At 38.7% G+C, this 21,253-nt stretch overlaps 1 protein-coding gene across 2 annotated transcripts in view; it reads left to right on the top strand.

Annotated features, from left to right (window-relative positions):
- Nucleotides 1–21,253, top strand: part of NCAPD3 (non-SMC condensin II complex subunit D3) — a 60,019-nt gene that overhangs the window by 1,475 nt on the left and 37,291 nt on the right. For both annotated transcript variants that reach the window (XM_077894230.1, XM_077894231.1), the window contains exons 3-13: nt 1,936–2,098; nt 6,703–6,887; nt 7,544–7,708; nt 7,821–7,882; nt 8,079–8,166; nt 10,504–10,637; nt 12,340–12,412; nt 13,190–13,315; nt 13,446–13,695; nt 15,395–15,451; nt 15,723–15,812. In XM_077894230.1, coding sequence (XP_077750356.1) covers nt 1,936–2,098; nt 6,703–6,887; nt 7,544–7,708; nt 7,821–7,882; nt 8,079–8,166; nt 10,504–10,637; nt 12,340–12,412; nt 13,190–13,315; nt 13,446–13,695; nt 15,395–15,451; nt 15,723–15,812 — 1,393 coding nt within the window. The remainder of the gene's footprint in view (nt 1–1,935; nt 2,099–6,702; nt 6,888–7,543; nt 7,709–7,820; nt 7,883–8,078; nt 8,167–10,503; nt 10,638–12,339; nt 12,413–13,189; nt 13,316–13,445; nt 13,696–15,394; nt 15,452–15,722; nt 15,813–21,253) is intronic.

The following is a 21,253-nucleotide window of genomic DNA, read 5'->3' as shown; positions in this document are numbered from 1 at the left end:
GGGGGCCGGGAGGCAGCGCTGGCCTGAGCGCAGCCACCTGTGCGCACAGTTCCTGACGAGCGGGGCAGGAAGAGCATAGCATGTGGCCCGTGTGCTATCAAACCCTGGCGGCTGCTGGTTAAGTGGGGAATTACAGGTTCAGTTTTAGGCTTTTGCACGTGAGCTCCTGTTAGGGCATCGTCGCGGAGAAGTCCCTGGCAGTGTGCATTGGAAGACCCGGAGGGAAGTGCAAGTTCAGCAGCCTGGCTGGGCGAGCCCTCTGATCCCGGGTGCAGCGACGCGGAAGTGGGGGGTGAGGAAGAGACCAGGACGGGCCGGGTCGGGTAGAGACAGGACTGCCGGTGGCCTGCAGGCAAGCACCAGAGTGAGGAGCGCTGATCCGAAGACAGGGAGGAGCCAGGCACCAGTGCTGGGAGGTCATGGGCAGGCGGAGTCCTGACACGGGCGCTTGGGCCACAGGTCGTTGGATCGTCCCTGGTGACCTACGAGGTCACAGTTCCTCATGAGGTGGGTAGAGCTGAGGTAGCACTAGGAGCGAGGAGGTGGGCAGTCTGCAGTGCTGCAGCCACGGGGCGCGTCTGGGCCGGTGCTGTGTGAGCCATCCCTCAGGGAAGCCTGACCGCAAGCAGATGCCCACCTTCCCGCCAGACTAAGGTTTCCGGGGCACTGGGAGCACGAGATGGTGGCCCCGCGGCAGCAGATGAACGCCATGCAGCTGGTACTCCCAGCAGCGACACTCTGTGCCCACCACCTCATCCGGCTGCTCAAGTGCAAGCGGGACAGCCTCCCCAACTCCACGGCCTGCAAGCCTGAGCAGCGCCACTGGGACTGCCGCGAGCACCTTGACTGCATGATGCACGTGAAGGAGTTTGAGTGGAACGGCAACTGCTCCGGTGGAAGAAGCGGCAGAGCAGAGGGAGGCGACAGATGTGGCCAGAGGCCAGGGAGCTGGGGAGGTGGCCCCCGGGATAGTCCTGTAGTGGACCCGCCCCCACCCTGTGGACCAGTTGATCAATAATAGCCTCCAGGCCCATCAGCCAGAAAAAAGAAAAAGAGTGAGGAGATAACTGCTATAAAGGTAGGAGGGGGTCTTCTAGAAGTTTCACCGTGGAAGAGTGCACCGGGGAAGAATGCACTTCTGTAAAGTGGCACATGCTAAGCAGAGTGGCCAAGCCAAGGCATTACCTGCTACTTTCCCCGTCTTCAGGGAAGCAGGAAGTACAAGATCTGATTTCTTGAACTTTCATGGGCCTATGTTTTTTAAAGATACTCCAGGATAAACCATATGTAGTTGCTGCTGTGTTTGGTTTGTAGAAATAACCCATTTCCTCTTCATGTGTTTAATTGGCAAAACATGGAACGATGATATAATTATTAAAATTGTGGTTTATAGTTTAGGGTGTATTTCCTTTCTCACTTAGGCCTCTCCTGAAATCTGAGGGCTAAACTTTCAGGTATTTCCTTTCCTGCTCTCATTGCCCATAAAGCATTTAAATTTAAGTAAATGGCTCTGATTTCTTTAGTTAGTAACTAGTGATAAATGGTTTTGTGTACATTTAACAGATAGAGGAGTAACTTGTCTGAGTAAACACTAATATAGGGTGTCCCAAAGGTCTTAGTATAGTTTTTAGCTATGATAATTTCAGAAATACATATGCTTCAAACTTATCCACAAATTATTTTTGAAAATTTAATTATTTAAATTTATTACATACTTATTTATCTTTGTAATTTTGAATACTGCATTTTGATTTTTCGTTTCGATCCCTTTGAAGATTTATAGTTGGGAATCAAGTTGGTCTGTTGTGTGTATATATATATATATATATATATATATTTTTTTTTTTTTTTTTTTTAAGGTACTAAATACTTGGAAAAATCAAGAGATTTTCCCATTCTCTAATTCTTGGCTTTTATGTTTCTTCCTCCACCCAGAGCATTTGGTCCTTCTTCATTGAGAACCGTGTTTCTCACAGGGCACTGGTGGCATTGTTCTATCACTTTGTTCAAGCCGTTCATACGAGAAGCGTCAGTGTGCAGTGTCGACAGTATGGCCTTCATGCTGCTGGGCTTTATTTTCTGTTGCTGGAAGTACCAGGTATGTGTATTCGATACGGTAGGATAAAATATATTTTTGTTTTAAATTTTTACATTGTTTTGAACCCTTATATTTTGTTTTCTCACTTCTAAAATGGAGCAGTGGTAACCCATCTCGCGGAATTTTTCTGAGTATTAAATGAGAGTAAGTCTGTAAAATACATGGCACGTTACAGGTGTTCGAGAAATATCTTTCCCTTGTTTCTTTAAATGCGTTTGTTTTCTAACGTGGTGTGTCTGTAACCTAATGCAGTTAATCTGAGAGAGGTAAGGCTCGAGGGAGATTGTTTTCAAGCTACAGAAGCTCCATTCCTGCCTACCCCCACCTAGTATAAAAATCTGATACTGCCCACTCGTCTCCTGACTCCCCGTCCAGGCTGAGAAAGACTGCTGGGCAGTCCCTGTGTTACATATCTCTCTCCTATGCAGATATGGAGAAACAGTTTACCGTACTAAGAAAGAAAGCGTGAGAATCACTAGTAATGCTTGATGAAGGAAAGCGTAGGAAGGTAGTCTGTTGATGAGCACTGTTCTACTTCTTTTACTGTCAGAGCACTCAGGTGGCTGTTCCTCCTGTGAGCAATAAAGGAGTCCCTTCTACCCACCCAAACCCAAGGCAAGAGAGGATGGAACATGGAGGGGGATGCAGTGGAGAACATAGTTACTGTTTGTCATTGTTTACATAAATTCATTTCTAAGAAATTTCAAGGATTTATCCCATATGATTTGGAAATTGCTAAAAAGACATATTAAAGCCTTGAACATTATTTTGTATTATTGTTTTTTTTTTTTTTTTTTAAGATTTTAATCATTTATTCATGAGAGACACAGAGAGAGGCAGAGACATAGGCAGAGGGAGACGCGGGACTCCATCCTGGGTCCCCAGGATCACACCCCAGGCTGAAGGCGGCGCCAAACCACTGGGCTATTGGGGCTGCCCTATTTTGTATTATCGTTAAAGTTACCAATAATGACTGTTGAAATAAGTTCTTAAAGACTTTGGTCTTGCTAAGCAGAGTCTCAGGTCTAACCAAGCTGTCTCACAGAAAAATGATGGTTTTAGGAACTCAAAAGTTTTATTTTTCTCCTCCCTTGCTCGATGCAGTTCCTTCTGATTAAGGTTGAGATGTATGCCAAAGCCAAGAGTGAAGAGTGTTGCTCATTGTAGGCCACTTGCAGCTTTCCAGCAAGACGTGTTCCTGCCAATTACCTTCTGTTTTTAAATGTATCTGGATTATGTTTGGGATACTGTTGATACTTAATTTTTAATCACACTGTGCTCTTTTTCAAGATTGTTTGGTTATTCTAGTCCCTTGTATTTCCATGTAAATTGTAGAAGTTGCATATCAGTGTCTACCCCAAAAAAGGCTTCTGGGATTTTGACAGTGCACTGAATCTGTAGATCAATTTGGGGAGTGTTGCTGTCTAAACAACATTAGGTCTTCCAATCCATGAGCACAACGTGCCTTTCCATTTATTTCGGTTTTAAATGTATAATTCTTGTGCTTATTTGGTTAGATTTATTCAGAAGTATTTTATTTTTTCCATGCTATTGTAGATGAAATTGCTTTCTCAATTTCATTTTCAGATTGCTTACCTGTAATGTCTAGAAGTACAATTCATTATTAAGTGTAGTTGATGTACAATGTCACATTAATTTCGGGCGTACAGTATAGTGGTGGGAGAAGTTTATGGACAAGTCTGTACCTTATGCTGTGCTCAGTACAAGTGAGGTTATCATCTGTCACCATACAGTGTTGTTACAGTACCATCGAGTATATTCCCCGTGCTATGCCTTGGATCCCCATGACTTAGTCTGTAACTGGAGGCCTTCCACTTCCCTGCATCCATTTTGCCCATCTTCAACCCCTCAAGCAACTACCAGTTTGTTCTCTGTATTTATTGGTTTGTTTCAGCTTTGTTTTGTTTTATAATTTTCACATATATGTGAAATCATATGGTATTTGTCTTTCTCTGATTTCACTTAGCACACTATCCTCTAGGTCCATCTATGTTGTTGCAAATGTCAGGATTTCATTCCTTTGCAGCTGAGTAACACTCTATTTTATGTATATCCCCTATCTTTATCCATTCATCTGTCAATGGACAGTTGGGTTGGGCTGCTTCCATATCTTGACTGTTGTAAATAATGCTGCAGTAAACATAGGAGTACATATATATTTTTGAACTAGTAGTGTTCTTCTTCGGTAAGATACCCAGTAGTGGAATTACTGGATCTTATGGTATTTGTTTTTAATTTTTTTGAGGAACTTCCATGCTATTTTCTTTCCACAGTGGCTGTACCAATATTCCCACCAATAGCGCATGAAAGTTCCTCTTTTCCCACATCTTTGCCAACATTTGTCATTGTCTTTTTGATTTTAGCCATTGTGACAGGTATGAGGTAATAGCTCATTGTGGTTTTGATTTATATTTCCCTGATGACTAGTAATTTGAGCATCTTTTCAAGGGCTTGTTGACCATTTGTCTTTTTTTGAAAACTGTTCTATTCAGATCCTCTCCCCTTACTTTAATTAGAGAAGTACAATTGATTTTTTTATTACTGATCTTATACCCTGAAACTTTGCTGAACTCATCTATTGTTACTGGTAGGATTTTCTATGTATAAGGTTATATCATCTGTGAGTAAACATAATTTTATTTCGTCCTTTCCAGTTTAGGTGCCTTTTATTTCTTTTTCTTGACTAATTGCCCTGATGAGGACCTCCAGTATAGTGCTGAGCAGAAGTCAGGAGGTGGGCATCTTGTCTTACTCCTGACCTCAGGAGGAAAACTTTCAGTCTTTTGCCCTTAAGTATGTTATATGCCGTGGGTGTTTTGAGGTTCACCTTTATGATACTGTTATTTCTAATTTGTTGAGTATTTTATTATGAAAGGACTGTGTGTTGCCAGATTCTGTTAGCTAATATTTTATTGAAGATTTTTGCATCTGTATTTACAAGGGATATCTTTTTTGATAAGCTTTTGTCTGATTTGAGTTTCAGGATAATACCAGTCTCATGTAGAATGAGTTGAGTAGTTTTCTTGCCTTTTTTGTATCTTAGAAGTTGGTGAAGAAGGGGTCGTTTTTCTGCCTTAAATTTTTGTAGATTTAAATAACAAAAGCCATCTGGATCTGCAGGTTTTCTTTGAAAGTTTTGTTTGTATAATCTATAGTGATATGTCCCCTTTCATGTCTGATTGGTAATTTGTATCTTTTGTTGTTGTTTTCATCATCTAGAAAAAGTTCCATTAAATTGTATTGACCATTTCAAAGAACCCGCTTGTGATGTTACTGATTATACTGTGTTCTTGTGGCACCTGGGTGGCTCAGTCGGTTAAGCATCCCACTCTTGGTTTCAGCTCAGGCCATGATCTCAGGGTCATGGGATTGAGTCCCACATCAGGCTCTGAGCTTAGCCCTCCACTTGTGTTTGAGCACTTGCTCGCTTGCTTGTTCTCTTTCATAAATAAAATCCTTTAAAAAGAGATGACTTCATGATAGCCTAGCCTATACACTAATAAATGAATCTTTATGGAGTTTTTATGGCATACAGTATTAACAGTCACATTCATAGTGCAGTATTGGAAACATTGTTACGTGATTGTTTCCCTTCAAATAGTGTTTTAATTATGTTTTGATAGGCAGTTAACTGTTAGATTAACTTTTTCCTTTTGAGGCTTGTTTTAAAGCTTTCTTGGAGCAGATATGAAATAGCCTTTACTCTGGAGCTAGTTTAGCTCAGGTGTTTAAGGTTTCAGCATCGGCTGTCCAGAACTTAAATATTTCTCAACCCTGTGTGGGTTATGAAAATTATTCATCTTCTAGCTCCTTGGAGGTTGTTTTTTGCCTACCCTCATGGAGTTTTACCTCTTCGTGCTTATCTTCTGCCCTATGGAGATCTCTGAAGCTTTTTTTCTGTGTAGCTTCCTCTTTTCTAGCCCTTGCCTTTTTGACTCTGATTTCTGTGTTCTCAGCTTAGACTGTCATAATGTACTTAGGGCCACCATTTTCTGCTGTTGTCCAGAAATTGCCTCAAAACATGAAACTGGGACAATTTTAGTGTTTACCTCATTTATTTTTGTTCTTCAGAGATTGTTTTTCTATGCTGCCTATTGCACTGTTTTTTTTTTTTTTTTTCTTTTTTTTTAAGATTTTATTTATTCATGAGAGACACAGAGAGAGGCAGAGACACAGGCAGAGGGAGAAGCAGGCTACCTGCGGGGAACACAATGCAGGACTCGATCCTGGGACTCCAGGATCATGCCCTGAGCAGAAGACAGACACTCAACCAATGAGCTGTCCAGGCATCCCTTGCTCCGTGTCTTAAGAGGATTATTTTATACATTTTTGTCCAGTTTTATAGTTTATGGTGGCATGAAAAACATAAAGCCAGTTACTCCCTGGTCAGATACGTTTATCTTATTTATTTCTTCTGATCACTATTTCTCATCTCCTGAGGCTGAAGTTGAATGGTACTTATTTGCTAAAGGGTCATTGTTTAGAGTTCATGATAAGCTCATTTTTACTTATTAATTTTTCATCTGTTGTTATCGACTTATTTTAAGGCATTTTAATCTAACCCACTTATTCTTTATAAATAGGCAGTGTAGCAAATCAGGTGTTCCACCAAGTGATGTTTGACAAATGTATTCAGATTCTGAAGAAGAGCTGGCCTCAAGAATCTAACTTAAATCGGAAAAGAAAGAAAGAGCAGCCTAAGAACTCAGAGGCGAATCCAAGAGGGAGTAGGAAAAGAGGAAAGCCACCCAGGAAAGAAGATATTGAGGTAAGAAGTAAGTGGAATAATAAAACATATCTGTACCAACAAATGATTGTGATTTAAGAATTAACTTTATATTAAAATATGGTTTTTGGCATCATGATTTTAACCAAATGATCCAAAAGTATCATCAACTATCTAGTATGACCTTAAGTTGCTTCTCAGGCTTTATATATTACTGAGGATACCTGTCATCTTTCCATCCTCCCCGTAATCTTTTGCCATCCTTGTTCCCAGGTGTGCTTGGCAACAACCAAACAGGTATATTTGCCACATTAGCTTACTGTCATTAGAGAGGAAGATTGAAGTATTTTGAGGGCTCATGTCCATAACAGTGTATTGGAATAACATTAATTCCAAATTCTTGTGTGATGGCTGGGTAGAATGGTGGGCATTCTTTGACAGGAAAACTTCTAAGAAACATAAGAATTCCCACTGACACAAAGATACAGAGCTAGAAACTCCTGTGCAGTCATCTAGTCCAATGATTCATTGTTCTGCTGTGGAGACAGAGCAGTTAGGGGACCTGATCAGGGTCACATCACTTCAGCAATTCAGCAACCACCTGAGTTTAGCTGGACTTGATCTGAGTTCATTGAAAATCATGGGACAGAGTGTTAGGCATTACTCTGCAGTTGCCTGTACGTTTCTTTATAATCTAGGTGGATGAAATAGAAGAACAGGAAGATGAAGAAAGTATTTGTTTTTCTGCCCGAGACCTTTGTCAAATCCGAAATGCCATCTTTCACCTTTTGAAGAATTTTTTAAGGCTTCTGTCCAAATTTTCCCTGAAAGAAAAGCCACAGTGTATACAGAATTGTATAGAAGTAAGTGAGAATTCCAAAAAAAAACCTTGGGGCAACCTAAAAGGGCAGAGAGAATGGCTAATACTTAGTGAGTAAGGAAAAATCAGGTCTCTTCTTGGTATCTGTTTTGCAGGTCTTTGTTGCGTTGACTAAGTTTGAACCAATTCTTCATGAATTTCATGTGACACAGGCCAGGTGAGCCACTAATTCTTCCGATAGTAAAATTTAAATATAGTGTAATAAATTATGCTCTAGCAGAAGTATAAATGCCATTTTATCCTAATTGGCACACAAGTAGAATTTATTCATTTGGATGTGGTTTATTATAGGGTTATGGAAGATTCTGGGTAAAGTCATAACCATTGACCAATCTTTTACTTTTTTTCTTTAGAAACCTTAACCAAGCTAAATACGTACCAGAACTGGCCTATCATGGATTGTATTTGCTATGCTCCCCATTTCATGGAGAAGGAGATAAGGTAAAAGACAAGGATTTAATTTAGTTACTAGTTGAATTGAAAACATCTGAATCATCTGAACCATTGGCAGCATTTGGTTTAACACCATTTTATTTATTTATATATTTAAGATTTATTTATTTATTCATGAGAGACACAGGCCGAGGGAGAAGCAGGCTCCATGCAGGGACCCCGATGTGGGACTCGATCCTGAAACTCCAGGATCATGCCCCGGGTCAATGGCAGGTGCTCAACCACTGAGCCACCCAGGCATCCTGCCATTTTAATTTAGCAAGTCATTTTCATGACCTTATATCATTCGTAGCATAAAAAGCATCACCATTTCTATTTGCTACCTGTTCTTCATAACCAAACTGATAATTCAAATAATTGGAAGCCATGGCAGATTTTTGTTAGGTTTCATACAAAATATGATTCCAGTGTGAGTTAGGTAGGAAGAACATTGAACAAAGGGTTACTTTTAGAGAAACAGTCACCAGATTGTTCTCAAAAGAGACATTTGTGGAATTTTCAAGTTTTCCTTGGCAAGTTTCATGTGCACTTCAGTATTTCTATTAGTCGTTTTAGTTGAGAATTCTACAGAAGTATTACTGATATCATTCCTAGTTAGTATTCACATATGGATTTTCCTCCCAGAGTTACCTTAACATTATCACCGTCTAAACATTGGAGTTAGGGTTTTCAAGCATTATGGTGTTACTAAACTTGGATGTCATGAATAAAACAAGATTTTTACAAAAAAAAAAAAAAAATGTGATAAGACTGCAGTGGCTGTTGACTTTTGGTGTCTGTGCTACACTTAATTTCCCGGGCAGGTCACGTGGTGATTAAGAAGCAGGTTAAAGGGGCACCTGGGTGGCTCCGTTGGTTAATTGCGCTGACTCTTGGTTTCAGGTCAGCTTGTAATCTCAGTCCTGGGATCAAGCCACTCTTTGGTTTTGGTGCTCAGCGTGGAGTCTGCTTGTCCCTCTTCCTCTGCTCTTCCTCTCTTTTTCTCTTTCATAAATAAATCATAAGAAAAAGAAAAAAAACAAGTAGGTTCAGGGTTTTTGGGCAGGTTGTATACATCTTTGGTGAACTCTAGGTCCACCCCATCAGCTGTACTTCCTTGTATCAGTTTTTCCAAAGCCTCAGTCTCCTCAGAGGGTTGTCAGGAGAAGGAAATGGAAGGTTGCCTGTCAGATACAGAGCACCATGCCTGTTGTTTAGAAAACATGTTTTATAATTTATTATACCATTTATAATTTATTTTATAATTTATTATGTTTTATAATTTATTATACCGTTATCATTTCTGTGTTTAAAATATGATGAGTTAGAATTCACATGAGTGAGTGCTTTCAGTTTCCATGTTCTTTATAAAATTTGTAAAGGTTAGCTGGATGGGGAAATTTATGCCTTTACATCTGCAGTGTCTTTCAAGTTGTATTTTTTAACTGTGAGAGTGTTGATTTGATTTTAGACAATGTTGACTTTAGCCTGACCCATAATCAGTTGACTTTGGACAATTCAACTCCACTTTGGAGGCTCTTTTATTAGGTATAAAGTGGAAATAATAACATGTATAAAATGGAAATGCCTTGCTTACCTTTTACAGTTGTGATGTTTAAGATTAAATACAGTAAAATCAGGCAGCCCGGGTGGCTCAGCGGTTTAGCGCCGCCTTCAGCCCAGGGCCTGATCCTGGAGACCCGGGATCGAGTCCCATGTCGGGCTCCCTGCGTGGAGCCTGCTTCTCCCTCTGCCTGTGTCTGCATCTCTTTCTCTGTGTCTATCATGAATAAATAAATAAAATCTTAAAAAAAAAAAAGGCAGTAAAATCTAGTAATACATATGAATGTACTTAACATGATATCTACCACATATGTGGTTTTCAGTACACGTTATTTACAGGATGAATGAATTAATTGAGTAAATTATATGAGGTGTATATTGGAAGGTGCATTGTAAACTTCAGGTAAAATACAAGTGTAAAGTACCATTCTTCCCTTGTCCCTTCCCTTTCTTGTTCTATAAGAGATTATCAGCAATTTTTTTGCCATTTAGAAGTGACAATCCTCTATTTGCCCTAATTTCAGGGCTATAGTTTGAGAGAGTAAGGAGAAAAACTAGGTGATATTCTATCATTATCTATAAGCAATGTTTTCACAGTTTCCATCCTATGTTTATTAAATACTTAGTAACTGTCCAAGAAACGCATTTCTAGTGTTCCCCTAAAACTGTTTCAATCCAATGTATCTTCACACAGCTTGACGTGGTTTACTGTGGTCTGCATCACTGCCTTTGAGGTCCTTGGATTCTTTGTCATGCCTTAAATATAATTTTCTTCTTTTCCAGGTTATAAGTTGTATTTTCCATCAAATGCTAAATGTGATATTAATGTTAGGAGCAGGTGAAGGAGTCCATCACGCTCCCCTTACTATTACAACATCAGTCATCAACAGTAGAAACCAGGCAGTCCAGTTCATCAGGTGAGGTGCACACGGATTGGCTTTTCACTCTATCACTCTCCCTTAAGTCTCCTGGGTCCTGTACTAACCGAGATTTCTGACACCTAATGAAAACTAACAGATTTCTGGCCTGTTGTGGTTCATGGCCCCCTCTTGTTCGTGTGGCCCACATCACTGTTGGTAGCCTCTGCACTGGGACATTGCTGAGGGTTACAGAGTCTGTAATTCAGGGGCCAGCACTGACCTCCAGCTTGATTCTCATTAGCCTGTAGGGTCAGGCTCTGAGGAATGACATTTGGCTTCTCCTCTGTTTTATCATCATCTGTCTCAGTGTTTGCCTTTCTTACAAGTCTGCCTCTTCCTTTCCTTTTTGTATTTCTGTCTTCTCTGAGTCTCTTTCTCTTTGTTCCTTGCCACTTTCCCTTGTTTCTTCTCACTTTTCTATTCCCCTCTTCCTACAGACCATACTTCCTAAAAAGAAGATTTAAGTCAATTTTTACTTCTTTAGTAATAATTGATAGACCATTTTTTCCCTCAGAATCACATAGCTCTACCTAAAAAGTTCCATGTCTCAGCTTTATTAGGGAAGACATATTTGCTGTGTTGTTGGCTATTCTTTCTCTCCTTTATTGAATATTTGGCACACATTGTGGAGGTGGTGGAAAGATGTGGTAAGTATATGAGAGCATACATGCCTGCAGGCATATGGGATATAGTGTAGTTGGAGATGTGGGGTATGAGTGGTGGAATCCAGGTATAGGCTGTCATCTGATCATTAAATATCTCTCATGAGGGATTTTTTTAAAACATTAAATAACTAAGGTGCTTTAAGTGTAGACAACCATTTTGATTCTTCCGTGATAGTTCGTGATGTCTCCAGTTGCAGTAGCATCCATATAATGGTATAGATAAGCACTAGAGATGGGTCAGATCTGGGCATTACAATAATAATCTTCTGGGGTGCCTGGCTGGCTCAGTTGGAAGAGATTGTGACTCTTGATCTCGGGGTCATGGGTTCGAGCCCACAGTGGGGGTAGAGAGTACTAAAATAAATAAGTTAACTTAAGAAAGATACAGTAATCTTGGGTTGAAGTTTGAAGTCAAAGCCTTTTAAATGGGAGCATATCACTGAGTTACCACAAGGTGGTGCTGCGTCTTATTATTATTTACCCCAAAAGGATTTTTTATATATTTTTAAAGAATTTATTTATTTGAGAGAGAGAGCATGCACCGTGCAAGCAGGACAAGGCAGGGGGAGGCAGAGAGAGGGAGAAGACTCCCAGCTGAGCAGGGAGCTGGACATGGAGCTCAATCCCAGGACCCTGAGATTATAACCTGAGCTAAAGGCGGATGCTTATCCCAACTGAGCCACCCAGGTGCCCCTAAAAGGATGTGTTTTAGAGTCTTAATGTGAAATTTAGTTAAGAGTCAAAAGAGTCGTATGAAGATGAAACATTTGCTCCTCTCTGACTGAAGCTGTCTGCTCGGCTGCAGCTCAAAACCATACATAGGACATAGTGAATGGTTTTCTGCTGTGAAACTTTGTGTGTTTTACTCTTTTTTCACTGAAACAATGCTTGCAGTGTGGGGCAAATAGCTTTTAATATTCAGGATTTCTAAAGCATAGAGGTCATGGTGTTTAAGAACAGAGTCAAGAAAAAGTATTATTTTATGTAGTTATAGGTATACTGTAAACAATGGGTGTGGTTTCTTTTTTAAATAGCTCAATTGTGGATGAACTAAAGGAAAACGTATTCCCAGTTCTTCGTATCTTACTCCAGCACATCTGTGCCAAGGTACCATTTGCTTCAATAGTAATGATGATAATGATGATAGAAACATATATGTGGGTAAATATATGTGTTTGTGTGTATATTTATTCTTGGGAATGAGTCTGTTATCATTGCAGAAAATAGCTTTATTTAGTATTTTCACTGTATGTTTCCATTGACATAGTGTTCTTTTTGGGAGAGGAATCCTTTTTATTTTGGAAAATCTCAAACATATGGATAAATAGAATAGGGTGATGAGCACCCACCTTCAATAGTTTTGTGTCATTTATACCCTTATAAATTACAACTTCATCAACACATGTTGAATGTTGGAATTTTTGGGGGGAAGCAAATTCTGTCATGTATTGATCCTTAACTATTTCATATGTGTCTCTAGAGGATAAGAACTCCAAAAACATACCACAGAATACACACCAAAGAAAATATACCATAATTCCTTAATACCATGAAATATCCAATTAATGTTCAGATTTTTATGATTATCTCTTGAGCTTCTAAAGCAGATTGGACAAATGAATTTTAACTTGAAGGCAGTAGCTTCTAGGAGATCCATAAGCTTAAGTTACATACTAAGTTCGTATGTCTAAGGAGAGGGCTTCTAGATTTCTTAGATTAGTTTTTGAAGGGTCTAGAACCTAAAACTTGCTAGTCATTTTTATAGCATTTAAGGATTCAACAAACTAGTTACATTCACTAAATTTCCACTTGTATTGCAACATGTGTTTCAGTTGTTCTGTGGGTAGATGTTGGCTAGACAGCCTCTCAATGTTTATGTTTCAGGTGACTGATAAATCAGAGTATCGGACCTATGCAGCCCAGTCCCTGGTCCAGCTGCTCAGCAAACTTCCCAATAAGGAATACTCTACGTTCATTGCCTGGCTTTACAGATACTCACGAAGTTCCAAGGTACGAGATACATCTGCATAAAATCTGGGTTCCTGCTCTGCAGCCTTCTGACAGACAGATCTGAATATACAAGGGATCCTTGGGTTTTTATTCCTGTCTAATGGAGATTCTTCTGATTTTGTTTTATCAGATCCCACACAGGATTTTTACTCTAGATGTTGTCTTAGCTCTGTTGGAACTGCCTGAAAGAGCAGTAGATAACACTCTCTCATTGGAGCATCAGAAGCTGTTAAAGCATAAGTTCTTGGTACAGAAAATTATATTTGACCGTTGTGTAGACAAGGCACCGACTGTCCGCAGCAAGGCACTGTCCAGTTTTGCACATTGCCTGGAAGTGTCTGTTACCGCATCGGAGAGCATACTGGAACTTAAGATTAACAGTAAGTATTTTCACCTGTAACATGGGATCTGTCTCATGCTTTTTAAGAAATTGGACTGCAAAGGATTCGTTCATTGTTGTTGCAAAAATAATAGAGTATGATATACTTTTTCCTTCATAAACCTATTTCAGTGTATTTTGTTGTTGAATAGCTTTTTAAATATAGTCACAGCTTGGAGATATTGTGGGTTTGGTTTCAGACCATCACAGTAAAGTGAATATTGCAAAAAAGCAAGTCAAATGATTTTTTTTAGTTTTCCAGTGCATATAAAAAGTTAATGTTTACAATACACTGTTGTCTGTCAGGTGGCAATAGCATTATTGCTATATTATTGCAATATGACATAGACATATTTTATTACGTCTAAAAAAAAAGTGCATACAATAATTTAGAAATACTTTACTGCTAAAAACGCTAACTATAGTGAGCTTTCAGCAAGTTGCAGTCTTTTTGCTGGTGGAGAATCTTGCCTGGATGTTGATGGCTGCTGACTGATCAGGGTGGCAGTTGCTGAAGGATGGGTGGCTGTGGCCGTTTCTTGAACTAAGACGCTGATGAAGTTCGCCATATCACGTGACTCTCTTTTCACAAATGATTTCTCTGTAGTAGATGATATTGTTTGATACCATTTTACCCACAGCCACCGGGGAACTTCTTCTGAAACTGGAGTTCCCCCTTTCAGACTGCCACTGCTTCACCAACTATGTTTATGCAATATTTTAAATCCTTTGTTGTGGGATCCCTGGGTGGCGCAGCGGTTTGGCGCCTGCCTTTGGCCCAGGGCGTGATCCTGGAGACCCGGGATCGAATCCCATGTCGGGCTCCCGGTGCATGGAGCCTGCTTCTCCCTCTGCCTATGTCTCTGCCTCTCTTTCTCTCTGTGTGACTATCATAAATAAATAAAAAATAAATTAAAAAAAATAAAAAAATAAATCCTTTATTGTGACTTCAACCTCCCAGCTTGTTCACCATGAGTAGATTCATCCTAAGAAACCACTGTCTTTGCTCACCTGTAGGAAGCTTCCCCTCACCTGTTCAAGTTTTATTATGAGCTTGCAGCAGTTTAGTCTCATCTTCAGGCCCCACTTCTAATTTTGCTTCTCTTGGTGTTTTCATATCTGGAGGCAGCACATCATTTCTTGGTTAAGTTTGCTATTATATGGATGTGGCTCATGGTACCCCAAAGCAGTTATAATAGTAACACCAAAGATCACTGATCATAGATCGGATCCATAAATACAAAAAAGTTTGAAATATTGTGAGAATTACCAAAATGCAGCAGACGCAAAGTGAGCAAATACTGTAGGAAAATGGCACACATAGACTAGCTTGATGGAGTTACAAACTCTCAGTTTGTTAAAACTGTAGTATTTCTAAAGAACAATAAAGCAAAGTGTGATAAAACAAGGTATGCCTATAGACCAGCCTGGTAACTTTGAAATGCCTTTTAGAGTATTTTAGATACTCATGTTTTAGAGGTGAGACTTTGGCTGCCTATACTACTACTTTGCATTTTTGAGAATTGGCTATCTTGGGCCTCATCTCTGTCCATTTCAAATGCATACCAAGGAGAATATTACTGTCAGCAGTTTAGAATCTGTCTTGTCTTTAGGCCTAATTATCTTGATTTTGGTTACTCTTGACTTGGGGCTTATGATATTATGACATTTTCCCCTCTTATCAATCTGCCTATTTTTAGGTTCTGCAATTTCAAGAGTAGAAAGCCACTCTGGTACCTTACTGAGAAGTTCATCAGGTAATGGGTGAATATATTTTCTAATATTGAATAATTGTCTTTTTTATTTAAAGGACTTGCTGGGTATTTGACATGTTTTTTCTATTTTGTTTTGTTTTTTCTATTTTCATATTTACTTTTTAATACTGAACTTTTCATCATCAAGGAAACTGAAATTGATTTCAATACTGATGTAGTAATTTAAATGTAATATTTCCATGTTTATATTACTAAGGTAAGGGATATAATAATTTTTTAATGATTGAACTTCTTTTTATGTATTATTTTTAAGCTTTTTCCTATCAGAGGCAAACACTTAACCCTTCTGAAGGCTCAGGGATGATCAATACAGACAGCAGTGGTGAAACAGATGGATCTGAGGGTATGTCGGATTCTATCACTATCAGATGAGTAATAACTATTGGATTTCAGACAACTGTAAGTAGACTCGAAAAACCTTGGATTTTTTTGATTCACCCTTAATTGGAATATCTTCCTGTCTTAAAAGCGGAATAATTCTATTTTATTATATCTTTAATTAATGTCCTTGCACTATACTCTGTTTCATCTTAAGGTAAAGAACAAGCTACATTCTACTTATCATGTACTGAACCTCAGTATTTCTAAATATTAGCAGATGTTTTATTCTTTTTATTAAAGGCAATTGTTGTGAACTCTAGGGATTGCTGACCAAAGAGGGACCAGCTACTAGAGAAAGTGCAGCATATGTTAAATTTGTGTTTGGAGAAAAGTAATCAAAAAAAAAAAAAAAAGAAGAAGAAGAAGAAGAGATGAAGATGTACCCAATCTTGTCCCTGCTTTTATTTTTTTTTTTAAGAATTATTTAAGAATTATTTATTTATTCATGAGAGACACAGAGAGAGGCAGAGACACAGGCAGAGGGAGAAGCAGGCTCCATGCAGGGAGCCTGACGTGGGACTTGATCCTGGGTCTCCAGGATCAGGCCCCGGGCTGAAGGTGGCACTAAACTGCTGAGCCACCCGGGCTGCCCTTGTCCCTACTTTTAATTTCTCATTACCTTTTTCACCATGTCATTTTGACTCTGATTAAGGCACCCCAGAATTCACTTTTTTTTTTTTTTTTTAAGATTTTATGTATTCATGAGAGACACACAGAGAGAGGCAGAGACATAGGCAGAGGGAGAAGCAGGCTCCCTGGGGAGCTTGATGTAGGACTCGATCCTGGGACCCTGGGATCATGACCTGAGCCAAAGGCGAGATGCTCAACCACTGAGCCATCCAGGTGCCCCCCAGAATTCACTTTTAATAAATAAAAGGGAACTGTGAATTTAAGCTCACATTGAAAAAGCCAATTCAGAATTTAGATTATCTTCATCAATAGTGTGAACCATACGTACTGTATAGAATGGTTGTGGGTTCCTCTCTCCTATGACCTCCAGCACAGGATTCTGAATACAAGTAACGCATGATCTCTTTCATTGACTTATGACCCCAGAGTAATGCAATGATTTAAGTGCTAATGTGATTCAGGAGGGAGAAAAACAAATCTGGACTGGTAAATAGGTAGACCTGGAGCCTACTCCCAGATATGTGTCTGTTTAGCTGTGTGATCTTGAAAAAGTCACTTTACTTCTCCAGGATCCTTTTTCACCTGTAAAATGCCATAGCATGAAATAGTGGGGAACATTCTATTTAGAAATGAGAGGTGGTCTGAGTTCTTATACCATTCTTATACTAAATACTTGCTCAACTAAGACAGGGAAGCCAACCAAGCACCCTAATTTGTAACTTTCTGGATCTAACACCTTTCCTTTCACAGAGGGCCATTGTCAGAGTCTGGGGAAATAATATTTAGACTAAGTGATTTTTCAAGATTTTAGTGAAAATATTTGTGCAGAAATATAATTATATAATTAGATTAATAATTATTATTCCATTAACATTTCTCTGATCCCTTCTAATCTGTGCTAGGCATCATAGATACAGATTTAGTAAAAAACATAGTTCCATCTGTTGAGGAGTAGTAAATTAATAATAAGTGGGAGTAATAAATATGTGCGTTTACAAATTTTACCTATGTATGTTTATATATATAAAATAATGTGAATTAAGTGTTAAGGTATATGTTAAGTGCCATGAAGATAATTACTTCTTATTTCAGCCTGAAAGATCAGCATGGAATTAGATTTTATATGGCTAGGTATTAGTATGTGCTACTCCAATTAAATTCAGAGCAGTAACTCTATGTAAACTGATACCCTAAAATATTACAAAAAATTTGTTCTGCAAAAATGTTGAATGCTTGTGTTGAATCTAGTCTTAGTAAGTGCTAAGTGCCTTCTTGGAGGAGGCAGGTTTTTTTTTCTCTTTGAAATGTAATTCACATGCCATAAAGTTCACCGTTTAAAGTGTTTGATTTAGTGGTTTTTAGTATATTTGTATATTTACAAATTAATCAATTTTTAGAATATTTCATTTGCCAGAAAAGAAACTTTATTCTCGTTAGCAGTTCCTTCCTCCCCATTCCCTTCCCCCAACCTCCAGCAACCACTAACTAATCTACTTTCCGTCTACAGATTTGCCTATTCTGGACATTCCACATAAATGGAAGCATGTGACATGTGTTCTTTATGTGGATGTCTGTCTTCATTTAGCATAACATTTTTAAGGTTCATCCACATTGTAGCATATCAATATTTCATTTTTACAGCTACATAATAGTCTGTTGTGTGGATAATACTACAGTCCATTGTTCATTCATCAGTTTATGGACTTGTGCGTTATTTCTGTCTTTTGGCTATTGATGCTGCTACGAATGTTCTTGTGCAAGTTTTATTTGTAAACATATTCATGCCTTTTGGGTATATACCTAGGAGTGGAACTGCTGGGTTATGTGGTAACTCCATGTTTAACATTTTCAGGAGCTGCCAAACTTTTTGCAGAGTTGGCCATACCATTTTTCAGTCCCACTAGCATGTGTTACAATTTTTATTTCTCCACATCCTTACCAAGATTTGTCATGTCTGTTCTTTTTATTGTAACCATCCTAGTGGATGTGAAGTGGTATCTATCTCACTGTGGTTTTGATTTATATTTCCCTAATGGCTAATGATGTTAAGCAAATTTTCTTGTGTTTATTGGCCATTTATATTTCTTTTTTGAAGAAAGATCTTTTCAAGTTCTTTGCCCATTTTTTAAGATGGGTTATTTGTCTTTATTTTTGAGTTGAAAGAGCTCTTTATTCTGGATCCAAATTCCTCATCAGATACAGGATTTGCAAATACCTGTATTATCATGGGTTAATTTTTCACTTTCTTATTGGTGTTCTCTTTTTTTTTTTTTTTAATTAATTTATTTATTTATGATAGTCACACACAGAGAGAGAGAGAGAGGCAGAGACACAGGCAGAGGGAGAAGCAGGCTCCATGCACCGGGAGCCCGACGTGGGATTCGATCCCGGGTCTCCAGGATCGCGCCCTGGGCCAAAGGCAGGCACCAAACCGCTGCGCCACCCAGGGATCCCTTGTTGGTGTTCTTTGAGGCATAAAACATTTTAGCCTTGATAAAGTCTAGCTGTCCACTTTTTCTTTTTTTTACTTGTGCTTTTGGGGTCATAACTAAGAAACCACTGCCTAATTTTTCACAAAGATTTACTTTGATGTTTTCTTCCCAGAGTTTTGTAATTTTAGCTCTTATGATTTGGTCTTAGATCAATTTTTAGCTAATTTTTGCATAGGTGTGATGTAGGGGTCCAACTTTTGCAAGTGAATATCCAGTTTGACACAGCACTTTATGCTTAAAAGACTTTTCTCCTTTAAATGCTCTTGGCACCCTCATCAAACCATAGACATGGGCTTATTTCTGTACTTTCAGTTCTATTACCCTGACATTCTGTCATCTCTCTTTACGACAGTAACCATACTGTGTTAATTACTAGTACTTTACAGTAATTTTGAAATCAGGAAGTATAGCTTCTGCATCCTTGCTCTTGTTCTTCTAGATTAATTCTGTGTCGATTATTCTTCCATGAATAATCCATTAGTTTCGTAGTTTCATTTTCTAATTGTTCATTGCTAGTTTTCTTTTTTTAAAGATTTTATTTACTTATTCATGAGAGACACAGAGAGAGAGAGAGAGAGGCGCGCAGAGACACAGGCAGAGAGAGAAGCAGGCCCCCTTCAGGGAGCCTGATGTGGGACTCAACACTCCATCCTGGGTCTCCAGGATCATGCCCTGGGCCAAAGGCAGGCACCCAATCACAGAGCCACCCAGGCATCCCTCATTGCTGGTTTTTATAACTGATGTTTGATGGTTTGATCTTGTATCCTGCAACCTTGCTAAATTTGTTACTAGTTCTAATAGTTTGTATATGGACTCCTTTTCTATATGTAGGCTCATGCCATCTGTGAACAGAAAGAGTTTTCTTTCTTTTCCGTCCTTTTCTTACCTACTTTCCCTGGCAAGGACCTCTGGTACAGTGTTGAAAAGATGTAGGGAGAGCAGACATCCTTGTCTTTCTTCTGTACTTACTTTTCGGCCTTTCACCATTGAGTATGATGTTACCTGTAGGTTTTTTCAGGATGACTTTTATCAGTGTGACTAAGTTTCCTTCTCTTATGAGTTTGTTGAGTGTTTTTATTAGGAAAGGGTATTGGATTTTGCAAATGCATTTTCCTCATCTGTAGAGACAATTATATGGTCTTTGTCCTTTATTATATTGCTATGCTGTATTACTTAGATTGATTGATTACATTTGACTATGTATTCATGGGATTTTGCTCTTTTGTTTTCTTGAGATGTTTTTACCTGGTTTCGTTCTTTGGGTAATACTGGCTTAATAGAATGAGATGGGAAGTGTTTTCTTCCATTATTTAAAAGAGTTTATGAAGACTTGGTGTCCATTTTTGTTATAACATTTCATGGAATTCTCCAGTAAAGCCCTCTGAGCCTGGGCTTTTGTGCATATGTGGGAAGGTATTTTGTTCTATTTCATTGTATTTTGTTTTGAAGGTTGTTCGTTGGGGGGGGGGGGGGGGTTTGATTACTTTATAGGTATATTCAGACTGTTTCTTCTTGAGTCAGTTTCCAGTTTTTGTCTTTGTAGAAATTTGTCTATTTCATCCGGATTACTTAATGTAACATAAAATCGTTCATAGTATTTCTTTGCACATCCTTTTTATTTCTGTAATGGCAATAGTAATGTTTCCCTCCTGATTTTAAGAATTTGAATCTTCTTTCTTTTTTTGTAGCTAAAAGTTGGTTAATTTTATCTTTTTCAGGAAGCTTATTTTTTATTTCATTGACTTTTCTATTTTCCATCCTATTTCATTTCTTAGTGTATTTCCTTATACATCAGCAGCTCTTGGTGTAGTTTAGGATCCCTTAGCCTCCTTCAGTAGGTTCTTGAAGTTAATATTGTTTACATAATAATACCAAGACTTCACTCTAAACCATTCTGATATGAAGCAAAGATGAGAATCTGCTATTTTTTATCAGACATAGAGTTTGCAAAGATGTAAAGCAGTGCCATTCTTGTCACTAAATTTTAGCAGGAGGGACATAGTTCATTTTCACTTAAAATTGTACCATTTATAGTGATACATCTTCCTATTTTATTTTTAAAGATTTTACTCATGAGAGACAGAGGCAGAGACACAGGCAGAGGGAGAAGCAGGCTCCCTGCAGGGAGCCCAACGTGGGACTCGATCCCGAGTCTCCAGGATCACTCCCTGGGTTGAAGGCAGCGCTGAATCGCTGAGCCATCCAGGCTGCCCAACATCTTCCTATTTTATTTTATTTTATTTTATTTTATTTTATTTTATTTTATTTTATTATTATTTTT

Source organism: Canis aureus, chromosome 3 (genome assembly GCF_053574225.1).
Source record: "Canis aureus isolate CA01 chromosome 3, VMU_Caureus_v.1.0, whole genome shotgun sequence".
NCBI lineage: Eukaryota > Metazoa > Chordata > Mammalia > Carnivora > Canidae > Canis > Canis aureus.
Note: the sequence above shows the minus strand (reverse complement) of the source record. Positions and strands in the feature narration are given on the sequence as shown.